This window comes from Phyllobates terribilis, unplaced genomic scaffold (assembly GCF_046119375.1).
Source record: "Phyllobates terribilis strain yellow unplaced genomic scaffold, ASM4611937v1 Scaffold_1__5_contigs__length_1240528914, whole genome shotgun sequence".
Lineage (NCBI taxonomy): Eukaryota > Metazoa > Chordata > Amphibia > Anura > Dendrobatidae > Phyllobates > Phyllobates terribilis.
Window position 1 is genome coordinate 1,152,104,846 of NW_027362761.1, and position 19,142 is coordinate 1,152,123,987.

The following is a 19,142-nucleotide window of genomic DNA, read 5'->3' on the forward strand; positions in this document are numbered from 1 at the left end:
AGGTTAGTATAAATGGACTAATAGAACAAGTCCCACACACTGCTACAAGCCGAAGCCAAAATATTTTTTCAGAGCTAGATGCAGATAAAAATTATATTGAATTTGCAACCTGGTGGAGGTTAGTATAAATGGACTAATAGAACAAGTCCCACACACTGCTACAAGCCGAAATATTTTTTGCAGAGCTAGATGCAGATAAAAATTATATTGAATTTGCAACCTGGTGGAGGTTAGTGTAGATGGACTAATAGAACAAGTCCCACACACTGTTACAAGCCGAAATATTTTTTCAGAGCTAGATGCAGATAAAAAATTATATTGAATTTGCAACCTGGTGGAGGTTAGTATAGATGGACTAATAGAACAAGTCCCACACACTGCTACAAGCCGAAATATTTCTTCAGAGCTAGATGCAGATAAGAATTATATTGAATTTGCAACCTGGTGGAGGTTAGTATAGATGGACTAATAGAACAAGTCCCACACACTGCTACAAGCCGAAGCCCGAATATTTTTTCAGAGCTAGATGCAGATAAAAATTATATTGAATTTGCAACCTGGTGGAGGTTAGTATAGATGGACTAATAGAACAAGTCCTACACACTGCTACAAGCCGAAGCCCGAATATTTTTTCAGAGCTAGATGCAGATAAAAATTATATTGAATTTGCAACCTGGTGGAGGTTAGTATAGATGGACTAATAGAACAAGTCCCACACACTGCTACAAGCCGAAATATTTTTTCAGAGCTAGATGCAGGTAAAAAATTATATTGAATTTGCAACCTGGTGGAGGTTAGTATAGATGGACTAATAGAACAAGTCCCACACACTGCTACAAGCCAAAATATTTTTTCGGAGCTAGATGCAGATAAAAATTATATTGAATTTGCAACCTGGTGGAGGTTAGTATAGATGGACTAATAGAACAAGTCCCACACACTGCTTCAAGTCGAAGCCCGAATATTTTTTCAGAGCTAGATGCAGATAAAAATTATATTGAATTTGCAACCTGGTGGTGGTTAGTATAGATGGACTAATAGAACAAGTCCCACACACTGCTACAAACCGAAGCCCGAATATTTTTTCAGAGCTAGATGCAGATAAAAATTATATTGAATTTGCAACCTGGTGGAGGTTAGTATAGATGGACTAATATAACAAGTCCCACACACTGCTACAAGCCGAAGCCAAAATATTTTTTCAGAGCTAGATGCAGATAAAAATTATATTGAATTTGCAACCTGGTGGAGGTTAGTATAAATGGACTAATAGAACAAGTCCCACACACTGCTACAAGCCGAAATATTTTTTTCAGAGCTAGATGCAGATAAAAATTATATTGAATTTGCAACCTGGTGGAGGTTAGTGTAGATGGACTAATAGAACAAGTCCCACACACTGTTACAAGCCGAAATATTTTTTCAGAGCTAGATGCAGATAAAAAATTATATTGAATTTGCAACCTGGTGGAGGTTAGTATAGATGGACTAATAGAACAAGTCACACACACTGCTACAAGCCAAAATATTTCTTCAGAGCTAGATGCAGATAAAAATTATATTGAATTTGCAACCTGGTGGAGGTTAGTATAGATGGACTAATAGAACAAGTCCCACACACTGCTACAAGCCGAAGCCCGAATATTTTTTCAGAGCTAGATGCAGATAAAAATTATATTGAATTTGCAACCTGGTGGAGGTTAGTATAGATGGACTAATAGAACAAGTCCCACACACTGCTACAAGCCGAAATATTTTTTCAGAGCTAGATGCAGATAAAAAATTATATTGAATTTGCAACCTGGTGGAGGTTAGTATAGATGGATTAATAGAACAAATCCCACACACTGTTACAAGCCAAAATATTTTTTCAGAGCTAGATGCAGATAAAAAATTATATTGAATTTGCAACCTGGTGGAGGTTAGTATAGATGGACTAATAGAACAAGTCACACACACTGCTACAAGCCAAAATATTTCTTCAGAGCTAGATGCAGATAAAAATTATATTGAATTTGCAACCTGGTGGAGGTTAGTATAAATGGACTAATAGAACAAGTCCCACACACTGCTACAAGCCGAAATATTTTTTTCAGAGCTAGATGCAGATAAAAATTATATTGAATTTGCAACCTGGTGGAGGTTAGTGTAGATGGACTAATAGAACCAGTCACACACACTGCTACAAGCCAAAATATTTCTTCAGAGCTAGATGCAGATAAAAATTATATTGAATTTGCAACCTGGTGGAGGTTAGTATAGATGGACTAATAGAACAAGTCCCACACACTGCTACAAGCCGAAGCCCGAATATTTTTTCAGAGCTAGATGCAGATAAAAATTATATTGAATTTGCAACCTGGTGGAGGTTAGTATAGATGGACTAATAGAACAAGTCCCACACACTGCTACAAGCCGAAATATTTTTTCAGAGCTAGATGCAGATAAAAAATTATATTGAATTTGCAACCTGGTGGAGGTTAGTATAGATGGATTAATAGAACAAATCCCACACACTGTTACAAGCCAAAATATTTTTTCAGAGCTAGATGCAGATAAAAATTATATTGAATTTGCAACCTGGTGGAGGTTAGTATAGATGGACCAATAGAACAAGTCCCACACACTGCTACAAGCCGAAGCCCGAATATTTTTTCAGAGCTAGATGCAGATAAAAATTATATTGAATTTGCAACCTGGTGCAGGTTAGTATAGATGGACTAATAGAACAAGTTCCACACACTGCTACAAGCCGAAATATTTTTTCAGAGCTAGATGCAGATAAAAAATTATATTGAATTTGCAACCTGGTGGAGTTTAGTATAGATGGACTAATAGAACAAGTCCCACACACTACTACACGCCAAAATATTTTTTCAGAGCTAGATGCAGATAAAAATTATATTGAATTTGCAACCTGGTGGAGGTTAGTATAGATGGACTAATAGAACAAGTCCCACACACTGCTACAAGCCAAAGCCCGAATATTTTTTCAGAGCTAGATGCAGATAAAAATTATATTGAATTTGCAACCTGGTGGAGGTTAGTATAGATGGACTAATAGAACAAGTCCCACACACTGCTACAAGCCAAAATATTTTTTCAGAGCTAGATGCAGATAAAAATTATATTGAATTTGCAACCTGGTGGAGGTTAGTATAGATGGACTAATAGAACAAGTCCTACACACTGCTACAAGCCGAAGCCCGAATATTTTTTCAGAGCTAGATGCAGATAAAAATTATATTGAATTTGCAACCTGGTGGAGGTTAGTATAGATGGACTAATAGAACAAGTCCCACACACTGCTACAAGCCGAAATATTTTTTCAGAGCTAGATGCAGATAAAAAATTATATTGAATTTGCAACCTGGTGGAGGTTAGTATAGATGGACTAATAGAACAAGTCCCACACACTGCTACAAGCCAAAATATTTTTTCGGAGCTAGATGCAGATAAAAATTATATTGAATTTGCAACCTGGTGGAGGTTAGTATAGATGGACTAATAGAACAAGTCCCACACACTGCTACAAGTCGAAGCCCGAATATTTTTTCAGAGCTAGATGCAGATAAAAATTATATTGAATTTGCAACCTGGTGGAGGTTAGTATAGATGGACTAATAGAACAAGTCCCACACACTGCTACAAGCCGAAATATTTTTTTCAGAGCTAGATGCAGATAAAAATTATATTGAATTTGCAACCTGGTGGAGGTTAGTATAGATAGACTAAAAGAATGATGCTATGCCCAAAAGGTTTTACTTCACTAGGTGCAGTAAAAATATTTGTATTCTATACACAGGTGGTGTAGCTTGCAACACAGATAGGCTACTCCAGTGACTAACACACACTGCAAGAGGCCAAAGAGGATTTGCTTTGGTAGATTTAGCCATATGCTGTGAAAAAAACTTGCCCAGCACTGGCACAGACCAGCTTGGCAAAAAGTGATAGGAACTGATGTAACCTAGCCCTCAAAAGGACTGCAATTACAATTAGTCTTTACTCCCAACCTATCTATTTAAGAGCACAGACCTGCCTGATAAAAGTGATAGGAACTGATGTAACCTAGCCCTGAAAAGGACTGCAATTACAATTAGTCTTTACTCCCAACCAATCTATTTAAGAGCACAGACCAGCCTGATAAAAGTCGTGGGAAATGATGTAACCTAGTCCTTAAAAGGACTGCAATCACAACTATTCCCTACTCCCAAGCTATCTGTAGATTTGTGCGAAAATTGGCTTGAAATTAACAAAGTATAGCGCACACAGCAACAGCGGTGCCGTCTAACACGCAGCTGCAGCAGTGAGAAAATGGTGGCGACGGGGAAAATGGCTGGGTCTTATAGGGCAAGGACATGTGACATACACTGCCAATGACACATGCCCTTGCTTGTGTGAAAAAAAGCACTTCGCTCCGTGTGTGCGCTGCTGATAGGCTGACAGACTGCACCTCCCCACTGTAAATGCGGGAAAGAGAAAAAAAAATGGAGATCTTCACTATTTCTGCAGACATCCATCCCCTGCCCCTCCCCCCGCCCCGCTGTCCACTCAAACTGCGTATTAACATTAATTTTCAGCATTACTGAGAAAAAATCCGGTTATGATTTTCGTGCGCGAACAGTTATCGAACATAACCTTGAACAGCCGAATTTTTTTCAAATTGTTCGTGTTCGCCGAACAGCTCGAACACCGCCCAAAACAGCTCGAATTTGAGATTGGCGAACAGTTCGAGTCGAACACCAATCATCTCTAATAAGCACACATACTGTATCTCCATGAGCAGAAGAGAAGGGCTGTACCAGGAAAAAAAAAATCTTCTCCTCAGCTTACTGCACACGATGGTCTGAGGCTGGAGAAAACAGACTGATTATTTTGATCAGAGTTGGATCAGAGTTGGATCAGAGTTAATCAAAATGCATCATTAGCATTTCTTGCATGTAAAGAAAAAAAAATAACGTTTTTCCACCTTATTCTCTCTGACAGTCCGTGAAAGTCAGATCAATTGTGGTCTGATTTTTTTCACGGAACCGTAGACTTGCATTGCTGATTTTTATCTGACCTTCAGATCAAAATCAGACAGTCTCCATGATTTTCTGTGGACCACTCCGACGGCGAAAAATCACGGACATGTAAATGGCCCCTTAGACTATCATCGGTGCAAGTGCTATTCATGAAAACAATTGATAGTACTAATATGATAATATTGGACATGTGTATGAATCCGTGTGCTCAGTCAGCCGAGGAGAAGATTTATTGCTTCTCATGTCACAGCCTTTCTCCTCGATTCATGAAGGTACAGTGTCTTGCTAAAGTATTCACCCTCTTGTCATTTTTCGTGTTTTCCTACCTCACAACCTGGAATTTCAGTTTTTTTGAGGGTTTGCATCAGTTCATGTAAAGAACATGCCTACAACTGTGAACATTTGTTTGCTTTTTTATTGCGTAGCAAACAACAAATGGGACAAAATAACTGAAAACTTCAGTGAGCATAACTATTCACCCCCCTAAAGTCAATATTTTTAGAGCCTTCTTTTGTGACAATTACAGCTGCAAGTCGCTTTGGATAAGTCTCTATGAGCTTTCCACATCTTGCCACTGGGATTTTTACCCAATCCGCAAGGCAAAACTGCTCCAGCTCCTTCAGGTTAGATGGTTTCCTCTGGTGAACAGCAATCTTCAAGTCTGACCACAGATTCTCAATTGGATTAAGGTCTGGGCTTTGGCTAGGCCACTCCAAAACATTTACACGTTTCCCCTTAAACCACTCGAGTGTTGCTTTAGCAGAATGCTTTGGGTCATTGTCCGGTTGGAAGGTGAACCTCTGTCCCAGTCTCAAATCACTAACAGACTGAAACAGGTTTTGCTCAAAAATATCTATGTATTTCACACCATCCATCTTCCCCTCGACTTGGACCATTTTCCATGCCTCTGCGGCTGAAAAACATCCCCACAACATGATGTTGCCACCACCATGTTTCACTGTGGGGCTGATGTTCATGGTGTGATGGGCTGTGTTGATTTGGCCCTATACATAGGGTTTACTTTTGTGCCCAAAAAGTTCAATTTTGGTCTCATCTGACCACAGCACCATCCTCCATACATTTGGGGAGTCTCCCACATGTCTTTTGGCAAACTCATAACAAGCCTTACAATTTTTGTGCGCAAGTAAAGGTTTTTTTCTGCCCACTTTTTCATAAAGACCCCCTCTATGGAGTGTATGGCTTATAGTTGTTGTATGCATAGATACTCCATTCTCTGCTTGGTAATGCTACAGCTCTTTCAGGGTTACCTTTGGTCTCTGTGCTGCCTCTCTGATTAATGCCCTCCTTGCCAGGTTTGGTGGTCAGCCCTCTCTTGGCAGGTTTGTTGTGGTACTATGTTCTTTCCACTTGATAATAGATGTGATGGTGCTCCGGGGGATCATCAGAGATTGGGATAACTTTTTATAACCTAACCCTGACTTGTACTTCTCAACAACTTTGTCTCTGACTTGTTTGGAGATTTCCTTGGTCTTCATGGTGTTTCGTTAGTGGTGGCTCTTGCTTAATGGTGCTGCAGCTTCTGTGGCCTTTCAGAAAAGGTGTGTATATGCTGACAGACATATGACACTTAAATTGCACACAGGTGGACATCTTTTCATTCGGCATGTGACTTATGAAGGTAATTGCTTGCACCAGAAATTTTTAGGGGCTCATAGTAACAGGAGTGAATACATATGCACATGACAATTTTTAGTTATTTGATCCCATAAATTTAATTTATGCCTATATTTTCTCAATTCATTTCACCAACTTAGACTATTTAGTGCTGATGCATCGCACACAAATCGGATTACAAAAATATTTCAACACAGGTTGTAAAGTAGCAAAATAGGTAAAAAGCCAAAGGGAATGAATACTATCGCAATCCACGGTATATGTGCTTACGATAAAAATTCTTTGTCATTTGAGAGACAGGTCTTGGGAGCTGTGTTTTATTCAGACTGACATGTGAGTGGGCAGGCTATCATTTGAATTATATGGCCCATTTTATTACATTCTTGGAGAGCCCATTTGTTATCCTCACTCCGTCCCTCACAGTTTGCATGTTGTCATCAGTACATTCCCTGTTTAAAATGAGAGATGAGCGGCCATAACAATGATATTTTATGTTGCACAAAGAAGTGATTAGCCATTTGCTCACTCATCGGGTGATCACTTATAGGTTTATACAGTCCAATGGTTGGAAAAGAGAGTTCCTATAAATGCTTATTCAGTAGATTATCAGCCCATGTAAAAGACCCATTACTGTTATTATTATAGCTGCTTTACTAAATCCTGAGTACTTACTGTTGCAGGTGCATTCACTACAGATAAATTATAACCATATAGAAAGGAGGATCCCAAAGCGCCAACAAGAGCCGCCATTATCAGCCTCCATGTGATTTCCTAGATGCAAATAAAACAAAAAATTGTGTCACAAAAAATGGAATTAATATGTAAAAAATATAGCTTATTTTTGTATTACATGATGTTTAACTTCATCTGTTTATTTTGCGGTTATAGCCCTTTAATACGCTCAACGTGAATCAGTGGCGGGTACTCTTCTTACATAGACAAAAGATTGTATGATCATCCCAGCATTTTCTCAATGTAATGAAGTGACTGTGGCCTGACAGATCCTTTTCAAGACAAAAATTTTTTGGACAGCGGGAATTATTCCGTTCTGTATTTTCAAAAATAAACAGCACCAAGAACACATATTAAAGGCACACCGTGCAATTTAAGCCAAGACAAAAGTAATGTTGTTTACATACTGTAACTCTCAACTTTTTTTTACATTGTTCTATAAGATTTGGTGAAGTGCGCCAATATATGGTATATGCCTCAGTTTCCACAGACCGTACCCCTTATTAAGTTACACCTCAATAATGCCTACTAAATGTGCATCTGGACTCCTGGCTTTGTGTCATGGCAAAAAAAAATTAAGTAACACGTGAAATTTTTGTGATGTCTGGAAGACTTCTAGCTCTTCCAGGTGTCTAAAAAGTCTTCCCTTTTTCTGATAGCCTACCTAAATAGATTTGTGTGACTGAAAGCAGGCTAGTGTAGAAAAATGAAAACATTTTGAAATATTCCTACATTTTTTCTGAGATAAAAAATGTTATAGATTCTTCAATGTCCCTACAGTCTCCCAACGATCGATACTTTTCTCCTCTCGCCATTGAAATAAATAAGAATACTGGGCGAGTTTTGTGTGCATGTTAATGGCTCTCAGTAAGGTCTCATGCATGTATTTCCAGTTATGACCAATGTTATTCTATGGGGTCCTGCATATGTCCGATATTTTCCTTGGACCGAGCTGGTCAGAGGAAAAAGTTGCGACGTGCCTGAGTTCGATCCGATTTGGATCGCATTCGGCCATGCAAGTCAATGAGTCAATGGAAACCATCATACTGCACTTGGATGACATCTGAGTGTAGTCTGATTTTCATGGATTGACACAATGAAGAAGATGGAGACTTTTTTTTCCATCTTCTCATCTGAGAACATCGGATCACACTATGATCACACTCTGATAAAATTCTGATCAGAGTGTGATTAGCATAATCGGCCCGTTTCTCTCGGATGCGAGAAAATACTGTTGTGTGACCCTAGCCTATGGATAGCTGAGAAGAACATCTGCCCCTAACATGCACTGATTGATGATGTCACACGTCAATCGGATGATTGTTACCATGCTTGCACAGGGCAGTAATGGAAAATAAACATTTCAATTAATGTTCGCTCTGAAGAAAAATATCTTGAGTGTCATTAGGGGTGATCAAATAGTTTTAGGTTCTTTAGAGAGGACCTTTCATTTGATTTTTTTTTTATTTAAACTCAGTAATTCAAATAGTTGACACTGCTCCACTGATTCTGGAACCCTTTTTCTTTTTCTTCTGTGCCCCTCTGTTCCAAAGTTAAGACCCCTGGAAATAAAGATATTAATTTTCCCATCAACCAATAGGGCATGTGTCACTCATCTTCTTTGTGGGTGTGGCTGTGTTTTGATTGGCCACTATCAGAGGGAAAAAAAAAGCAAACGCCCACAGAGAAGTCATACACGCCCTGTTGGTTGAAGGGAAAATTTACATCTTTAGTTCTGGGGGGAATAACTATGGAATGGAGGGGAGCAGGAAAAAAAGTGTTCTAGAATCAGTTGGGGCAGCGACAATTAGTTTAAATAAAAAAATAGTGAAAGGTCCTCTTTAACGTGTCATGAATTCATATCCATTTTACTTGGAAACCATGATAAATGTTTGAGAATTTGGTATTTTGAGAATCGTTTAGAGCATTTTGAAAAACTGTTTCTGAGTAATTCGAAAAATGTTGTTTAACTTTTTTTTTTAAATAGGATGAATAAATTAGATGTAGTTTTATTGCCTAAATTATTACTGTGGTCGCTTACCTTTTTAGGGTTTTCTACTTTCACATTAATGGGTGGGTCCATATTTTCATTTTCTTTTCCCTATTGAAGTAAACACAGGTTAAGTATTTTGTTATCAAGGTGATATATACATACGCAATATGGATAATAGTATTGTGACACACTTCTTAATCATTGAATTTAAGTTTGATGGAGGATGGATAATACTATGGGCTTGTCTTCAGGGGTCCTTATTTGCAGTGAAGGGAAATCTTAATGCTTCTGCACAAAACATTTTGGACAATTGCAGCTTCTAACGTTGTGGGAACAGTTTGGAGAAGGCCCTTTCCTGTTCCCCGTGACTGTGCCCCAGTGCACAAAGAAAGGTCCATATAAAGACACGGTTGGGGGAGTTTTGTGGAAGAACATGATTGGCTGCACCTAATTCCCATCCAACACCTTTGGGATGAACTAGAACAGAGATTGTGAGCCCGGCCTCTCCTCCAGCATCATTGTCTGACGCAACAAATTCTCTTCTGGATGAATGGGCAAAACTTCCCACAGCCACCTCCAAAATCTTGAAGAAAGTTTTTCCTGAAGACTTGAAGTGGTTATAGCTGCAATGGGACAGACTCCATATTAATGTCTGTGGATGTAAAATGGGAGATCAGAGAAGCCCCTGTAGGTGTAATGTGTAGGCATCCCAATACTTTTGTTCATATAGTGTATTTTTGTTATTGTGCAACAGGAATGTAATTAAGAATAATGCCAGTTTACAGTGGTATAAAGAACACCAAGGAGCAGTAAATGATAACTATTGGGTACAAATACCGAGGTATAATTGTGGCAAGGCCCTGGCACACAGTCACAGTATATGGATTTATGTGGCTCATATTGTAACTCAATGGGATCTGAATATATTGGTATGAAGTGAGAGCCCCTAATGGCAGTTGCAACTTGATGACGTTGTTATTATTATAACTTCATAACTTTGTATAACTTTATTTGACCCTGTTGCAAGGAAATGCACAAATGGAAGATATCCGCAGTTAATATATAACAGGACGTCAGCAAGTCAGCGCCGCTTTCTACTGGCCAAAGATTGTAAAACAAGAGAAAATAGAAAGGATTGCATCAGCAGGAACTGCATAAGGAAGCACTTGATTCCTGAGGGAAACAGATTGGAGGAGACACGAGGTTAGGTGACAGCTGTGGAGCAGTTAATAATTATAAAAGGTCCAGGAGGGCAGTGAGGGGGAGGAGGACCTGTACTTGTAGCAGGACGGAAGCGTGGTGCCGCGAGGTTGGCTTATGGATGCCATTTCGAGTGACCAGCAGCGAGTGAGGAGTCGAGTGACCAGACCCGAGTGAAGTTGAGTGACCAGACCCGAGTGAAGAATCGAGTGACTAGACATGAGTGAAGAATCAAGTAACCAGAATCGGGGGGGTGTGACCAGAAATAAGAGATCTGAGCCAAGGGAGCAGAGCAAGACCCGATAGAGACGACCAGGCCATTGAAGAGGGAAGTTCTTGTGAGCTGCGACTTCCAGTGTACATGTACGGTACATAAGGGGGACGAAGGCAGCCAGTGTAATTGGTGTGCAAAGTGACTCATCGATGAGGAACCTGCAGCCTAATGGCATGGTATCATTAGCCTCTGTTAGGGTCTGTATCATTGCTCACATTGCCTGAAGAGTGACAGAGAGACGCGGTAACGAGCCAATAGTGATGGTGACGCATCTCAGGTTAAGATATTAAGACCAAGACATCACTGACGATAATATTTGTTTTTTTGTAATAATACAACAATAGTGCGTTACTATTCTGTATATACAAATTTCTGTATTCCATTGTATAATAATTTATGGTGCTTCTGTGGCGCCCCTGCGGTTCCAGTTGCCACAGAGGTACTGCATCTCAGCCAGAGGTGTGGTACCGCACTCTCAGGTAAGGAGGGAGCACTACCCGGGACCCACACACTCACATCCAACACTACACCACTCCATCAGGGAAGGGCAAGATTGCTCCTAAGGGAGAGCACAGACCCGGTCCCTGTCTGGAGGATGGAGCTAAGTAGAAGAGGTGGGTGGAGGAAGTAGTTTAGGGGAGCACTAAAGGAAGGACTGAAGGTAGAAGGGACCATATAGAGTGACAGTTGGTGACATGGGTCACATGACAGAGAGTATAAAAGGAAGGGTAGAAAAATCTAGAGGGTTCCAGTCCTGGGTCCAGAACGAGTAAGTGAGGACCGTTGAGGAGTAGGGTCCAGGTGGAGTGAGGGCCCAGTCAAAGGGGCCAGGTAGGAGAGTGAGGAGAGAGGACCGGAGCAGTGAGAAGGGCTCCAGAGAGAGAAAGGATCTTAGGGCCACGGGATGTGCGGAGTCCACCTGTGCGCCCGAGTTCATGCCGACGGTGAAGAGAAGGTTATAAAGTACATGGGCTCTGACATACAGCTATTTCCATAACTCTCCCACCTAACTCTCCAAAAGAGAAGACATCTAAAGCCGCTATTACAGATCTTGCTGGATCATAAAATTCCCTATAGGTGGGGTTTTCCATTTGCCCTGATTTCACAGCGTGATGGAGTCTCATCTATTTTGAGGTCTGTAGGGGATCTTCCTGCTTTCTGTGAAACTTTAAATATTCCCTTGCCCAAGATTGTGGACTGGAATGCTCTACAGCCTTCTGATGCACCCTTGCCAGTCTGGAAGAGGAAGGGAGGCGGAGGTCGACGGAGACGTGATGATGGAAGACGCCTGGGGACTCATCGGTCTCCCCGACCACGTGGACATTGAGGCCCCTTCAACCCACCAGAGGGGGCGTGTCTAAATTTATATTAGTAGTGGCCGGTACTTTATTTTGCTATACTGATGTGATATTTGAGATAATTCAGTTTTGCGAGATATCTACAAGAATATTTGCTCTAGGTGTTCAGTAGGGGTCGCCGAAGAAAGTTGGTGACGCTTCCATTCGGTTGTCCTGGAGACTCCCCTCCTCAATTTCTACAGGGGACAGTTGTGTGTATTTTATTGTTTCTTTCCAATAGTTTTATCATTGGTGAGGCGGGCTGACAAGGTTGCAGCCTCATTATATGATACTCTGTGGGCTCATTAGTTGCCAAAGGATATGTCCCTAACCAGAAAATTTTCTAGGAATCTTGAGATTATTGTACAGTTTTCTATATTATTCATGTATGTTAAATGTTGTCATTGTCCTTGTTTCCCCCTTTCCCTTACGTATCTCTCCTTTCCCCCCTCACAAGTTTGGCTATTCTTGTTTGTGATGGACGGTGGCATTTGGTCCTTCCAGTGGAGACCTGGTGCCTTCACAGAGGGGTACAGCAAAAGAGTGAGTAGTGTTAGTACATCAAATTCTATGCATCCATTAACATATTATCATGAAACGTCCATTATCTTTTTTTTTTTTAATCAGATACATTTTTATTAAACACAACAAAACTTGGAACAGATATTACATGACAATACTTGCTTTACAATATTATAGTAAGTTCCCCCACTTCCCTTACCCCCCCCCATGCTCTCCATGGAGATCTTTCTTTCTCTTTTTTTTTTAAATTTTACCCCCCCTTCTTTCCTTTCCTTTTCTTCCGTACTTTACTCCTTTTCTTTCCTTCCCCTACTCCCTTTCCTTCTCTTCCCCTTTTCTTCTTTCCTTCTTCCCTCTCCACTCCGCCATGCAGTTTACCAAGAGTTTTACTCTACAGTAGTATATATAGGAGTACTCTAATTAATCCTATCCAACCATGGCTGCCATAATTTATGGAAGTATTCCTGCTTATTCCTCTTGGTGTAAATACTTTTTTCAAGTTGAATTATATAGTTCGTTTGGGCAATGAATTCGCGTCTGGACAGGGGCTCCTCTCTAATCCAATATTTTGCAATCAATTTTCTGGCAATAAACAATAATCTCGCAGTTGCTCTTTTGGTCATGTTGTCTGTTTTTATTTCCTCAGCGTACCCTAATATACATGTCAGTGGTTCCCTAGGGACAATACACCTATACACCATTCCAATACGATGCCATGGATGCCAAAGCCTCTCCCAATTCCTCCGCTGAAAGCGGTTCGTCTAACAGTTCTCTATCTTCGTTGCTTAACTTAGGTAGGTGAGCCTCCCCTAGGAAAGCATCATTCTCCCCTTCCACCTGCTGCGACTGCGAGTAGTATAACTTCCTGTAAAATCCCCTAAAGACTTCCAAAATTTGCTCCCCCTGAGTAACTACACAGCCATTCTCTTGTTTTAATGCATATACATGTACCGAGTCCCGCTGCGCAGAAGCCACCACTGAGAGCAGATGTCCTCCTTTTTCACCTTCTGCATATAAAGCCTCTTTTGGAAATGCCCTCAACCTTTCTGCCTTGTGCAAATGTAGTTTATTTACGTCTTCCTGAGCAGCCTTCATGCGGTTTTGCATGTCCTGTGAATTCTGGTTACTCAGCACTCCCTCCGCTGCCCTCAATTCTTCCATTACCGCTATATCCTTGTTTCTGGATGTAGTCTTATGCCTTGATATGTCTCTGAACAAAATCCCCCTTAAATATGACTTCATAGTGTCCCAAACAATGTGCTGCTCTGCACTACCCTCGTTAAGCGTAAAAAATTCAGCGACCTCATCACCAATCTTCCCCATGTCTAGGAGTTGCAGCCAAAAAGGATGACCGATTTACTCCCCCTCAATTTGTAGTAGCACCACTAGCGGACTGTGGTCCGACACCATTCTTGGTAAATACTCCACCTCCTGTACCAAATTATTCATCCATTCATTTCCCAGGGCTACGTCTATACGGGACAAAGAGCCATATGTGGCCGAATAGCAGGAGTAACAGTACTTATCCACATTTCATACCCACCATAGATCTGTCAAGGCTACTTCCTTTAAATAGTTACCAAACGCTGTCTCATTCCCCTCATTCCTCAACAAGGCATGTCTTCCCTTATCCCAGTGGTCATTGACAATATTGTTTACATCACCCACTATAAGCATAGGAACCCCTACCCATCTACCCTATATTTCTAGAATTTCCTGCATCTTTTTCCCTGATTATGGCGGAGGGATATATACAGACACAATGCATAATAGTCTATTGAAAATCTTACACACTACAAATACATATTGACCATCTTTGTCTATTGACACCTCTACCTCTACAAACTGCGTGCTTGAGTGTACCAGTATTGACGCCCCTCTAGTGTAGGCTGAGAATGTCGAGTGATACACCTTCCTCACCCATCTCTTCTGTAGCACAGCTTTTTTTTCACTAATCAGGTGTGTTTCCTGAAGGCATATCACCGAGGGCCTCTGTTGCATAATATATTGCAGTATTGCTGTTCGTCTCGTGTTGTTAGATAGGCCTCTAACATTCCAGCTCAAAATTTTAACTCTTCCTCCCATCATAGTCAGTGATATCAGTATTTCTCCCCCCCCCCATTGGTCTCCATCCCCCCAGTACCCTCCCTTCTCTAACACCTACCGCCCCCCGATTCCCAATTTTAAAACTCAACTTAAACTACCCCTCGAACTTCCCCAACCCTTTCCCCACAGGAACTTTATCAACCTTTTGTTTTAATACCTATACTCCAATCTCTATACGAGAAAGAAGAATGCCTTTCCACAACTTAGCAATTATTAGGGTCTGAGATTTCAGACGCTTTACTACTCTTCTAGTTAACTCTCCACCTCTTCGTCTCTCCCGCCCACTGATGACAGAATAAAATGCCTGTTGCGCCGCCAAACACAACCATTATAAACATTTTCGTCCCGCAGTACCAAAGGACAATTATCCTATAACCATTCAAATTTTACAATCTTAATAACAATTAACCCTCGAACAACCAGAGCCTTCTTCAACGGGCCCCATCAGCTCTGATATGTTTGCCATTCTGATTCAGCCAAATTTTCATCTCCTCAGGGGTCTGAAAAAAGTGTACCCCTCCCAGAGCCACCACCCTTAATTTGGCTGGATATAGCATTGAGTAAGCCAAACCCAGTCCCTGTAGTCTCCTCTTGACCTCTCCGAATTTCATTCTGAGCTTTTGAACTGCCTCGGAATAGTCCGGGTATATAGATATCCGGTTGCCATCAGTAGTTAAGTCTACCATGTCTCTGGCCCTTCTAAGTAGGAGATCGCGGTCCCGGTAGTTTAGGATTTTTGCCAGGATAGATCTCAGGGCCAACTCTGGGGGAAAGGGTCTTGATGGTACTCGATGAGCCCTCTCCACTGCGAACAATTTTGTAAGGCTGTCTCCTCCCACTTTGGTTTTCAGCCATGATTCGATATAATTTGTGGGGTTGTTCCCTTCTACCTTTTCAGGCACACCAATTATCCTTAGATTGTTCCTACGGGAACGGTTTTCAAGATTGTCTGTTTTAAATTCCTGCTCCGAAATGCGCTGGACATATTTTTTCTTCCTTTTTAACAGTTCAGCAATCTGCTCTTCAGCACTGCCTACACGCTCCTCCACCGCCTCCATCATCTCCTCAGCTTTCTGCATGGCAGTACGGAAATTAGCCATTTCAACCTTTAAGCCAGCAACTGGCAGGGTCAGGGCTGTGAGTGCAGATTTGCAAAATGTCACTACTGAGAATACATCCTTCAGTGTTGGTTCATTCACAGCTGCTTCACATGAGTCTACAGGCTGTTCGCTGTGTGCTGGGGCCTGTGAGGTTACTGCAGTGGCGGATGTGTCACACTTATCCTGTGAATTATCAACATGCATGGGGATCCGCTGAGTAATGGGGCTGTACTGTGCCTGGGACTACTCTCTGTTCAACTCCCCTGTGTCCTCTACACCTCCAGCCTCCGCACCTCCAGCTCCCTGCTGCTGCCTCTCTGCTCGCTCCACTCTGGCAAACGTCTCCAGCCTGGAGATCCCCTCCATATTCCTCCTGTATGCAGCACTTGCCTTGGCCGCCGCCTCCTCTGCTGATCCAGCTCCATCTTGGGTCCGGGTACTCCCCTCTGTCCCCAGCTCTTTCTGCCTCCTGCGAATCATCTGGATCTCGGATGTAGCCTCCGGCGGGTTCCTCAAGCTCACCGCAATCTTGGGAACCAGAGCAGCTATCTCAGGCATTCGGCGGCGCCTTCGTTCAGCCCTGTATTCGGTATGTGCAGTGGGAGAGCTCCAACACATGTCCTCTCACATGCCTTGCTAGGCCACACCCATCTATTATCTTTAAATGTTAAATTGGGGCTGAATTCCCCCAAGAAGAGAAGAATAACTCAGAGGGAACTGAGGACCTAGGGGCCAGAAATAGTTTTCCTCCAGGAGACTCACTATGATGAATCTGGAACCTTCCATTTTGCAGCTAGACAGTATCCTATTACATACTCAGCCTTTAATAGGAATAAGAAGGGTGGTGTGGTGATCTTGATTTCCTCAACTTGCCCACTTCAGGTGACTGGTTCTCACTTAGACACGGACGGCAGGTACATCAAACTAGAGACCCTTCTTGGGGGTAAACCCATTATTTTATGCAATATTTATGCTCCAACTATGGGTCAAATCTGATTTTTAAAAAGGGTGTTTTATCTTCTTCGGGATCTGAGTGCAGCACCACTGTTAGTGGGCAGGGACTTTAACATCCCATTTTCCAAACTTTTTGATAGACACTCAATAAGAGATTCCACCCCCTCGGCAAACCTAGTTAACATAACAAAAATTTTTAGGAGGCTGATTAGATCTCACTCATTGTTTCATTTGTGAAGGATCGCCCACCCCAAAGAGAGAGCCTACGCCTTCTACTCACCCCCTTATAACACTTACACTAGAATAGATTTTTTCTTTGGTAATATCACAATTCTTAGCATGATGACTAATGCGGAGATGGACCCAATTATGTGGTCAGACCATGCCCCAATTCTTTTAGATCTGAAATCAACATTTCCGTCGGTAAGAACAAGTCACTGGAGATTGAATGAATTCCTGATAAAATACCCTAATATTAAGCAAATACTTTTGGATCATCTAAAATAATTCTTTTCGATCAATACAGGTTCTGTGTCCTCTCCCTAGGTACTCTGGGAAGCCCATAAAGCAGTGATGAGGGGTTATTGCATCAGGGAAGTTACCAAACTAAAAAAAAATACAAATCAAATTTACGTTAGACTCACATCTCAAATTAAATGTTTGGAAAGGAAACTGGTAAATGCGCTGTCTAAGAGAGTCTTGAGGAAGTTGGTTACTACAAGAGAGGAATTAAAAGATCTGACCATGCGTAAAGTGGAGAAGATGCTTCTATACTCCAGACAGAAATATTCCGAGAAGGGTAATAAAGCCCATACTCTTTTGGCCAATCAACTGAAGGAGCGCTCTGTGACCCTTGCTCCTCAGACTCTTAGAGACGAGAATGGAATAACCCAATATAACCATGCTAAAGTCCCTAAAATATTTTATAAATACAATAAAAACCTCTATAACCTCCAAGACCCGCTCCCAGTGAATCAGGAAACGCGGTCCGAGCTTTTAAAGGGCTATTTATATAAACTTAAACTTCCCTCAGAGGTGATTAGCTCATTGAATAATATTATTACAGTGGAAGAAGTAGAGGAAATTATTAAGGACCTCCCTTTGGGTAAATCTCCAGGTCCAGATGGCCTGACTTATTTGTATTACAAGACTTTTGGAGAGGAGTTGATCCCCCATATGGTTAGGATGTTTAACTCTTTTATGGAGGGATCACTCATTCCTGAGTCTCTGTCCCACTCATATCTTACCCTTATCCACAAGTCTGGTAAAGATCCATTAGACTGTTCAAATTATAGACCCATTGCACTCCTCAATTCGGACTTAAACATTTTTAACCATCTTTTAGCTGATAGATTGAATCATTGGTTGCCACAGCTTATACATAAGGACCAGGTGGGGTTTGTCCCCTTCTGTCAAGTAGGAGACAATTCCAGGAGAACAGTGGACTTGATAGAAGTGGCTAATAAAAATAAGGTTAAGGCATTACTCCTAAGCCTAGAAGGCTTTTGACCGCCTCAGCTGGTCCTTCATGTTTGAGACTGTGGGGGCATTTGGGATTAGGGGGTCATTTCTTACAGCACTGAAAGTGCTCTATAAATCTCCCTCTGCGTCCATCAAATTAACCCTATTTTCTTCCCCGACCTTTAAAATTTTTAATGGAACGAGACAGGGGTGTCCCTTATCCCCCCTTTTGTTTGCACTATGCATAGAACCATTGGCAGCAACTGTTCGCATTAACCCCAACGTAGAGGGGGTGTCAGTGAGGGACAAGATATTTAAGATCTTGTTATTCGCAGATGACGTGCTATTAACACTCACTAAGCCACACACCACACTGCCCAACCTGCCCACACTGCCCAACCTGCTTTTGACTTTGAAGGAGTATGGTTATCTCTCAGGATACAAGATTAATGTCTCCAAAACAGAAGCTCTCCCTCTGAATATGCCGTTGGATATGATAGATCAACTTAAATTAAATTACAAATTTCGTTGGAAGGATGAAGCAATTAAATATCTGGGGGTTGATATTTCCGCCTCCTACAACACACTGTAACGGGTCTGGGAGGCGGAACCTCTGAGCAACTCTACAAGGGGGCGGTCCTTTGAGGAAGCGGGTGGCTCCCAGGGAAGACGGGCAGGTACTCACGGCAAGTGACAGGGACAGTCTCTGGGTAGAAGGGCTGGTAGTCACGGCAAGTGACAGGGACAGTCTCTGGGTAGACTAGCAGACAGGTAGCAGGTGGACGCTCCCAGGTGAGCGGGCAA

The 19,142-nt window shown here is 41.6% G+C and overlaps 1 protein-coding gene across 2 annotated transcripts in view; it reads right to left on the reverse strand.

Annotated features, from left to right (window-relative positions):
* SLC2A9 (solute carrier family 2 member 9) overlaps window positions 1-19,142 on the reverse strand; it is a 741,777-nt gene that overhangs the window by 594,060 nt on the left and 128,575 nt on the right. For both annotated transcript variants that reach the window (XM_073648512.1, XM_073648502.1), the window contains exons 2-3: window positions 9,433-9,492; window positions 7,332-7,430 (exon numbers count right to left, since the gene is read on the reverse strand). In XM_073648512.1, coding sequence (XP_073504613.1) covers window positions 7,332-7,430; window positions 9,433-9,492 — 159 coding nt within the window. The remainder of the gene's footprint in view (window positions 1-7,331; window positions 7,431-9,432; window positions 9,493-19,142) is intronic.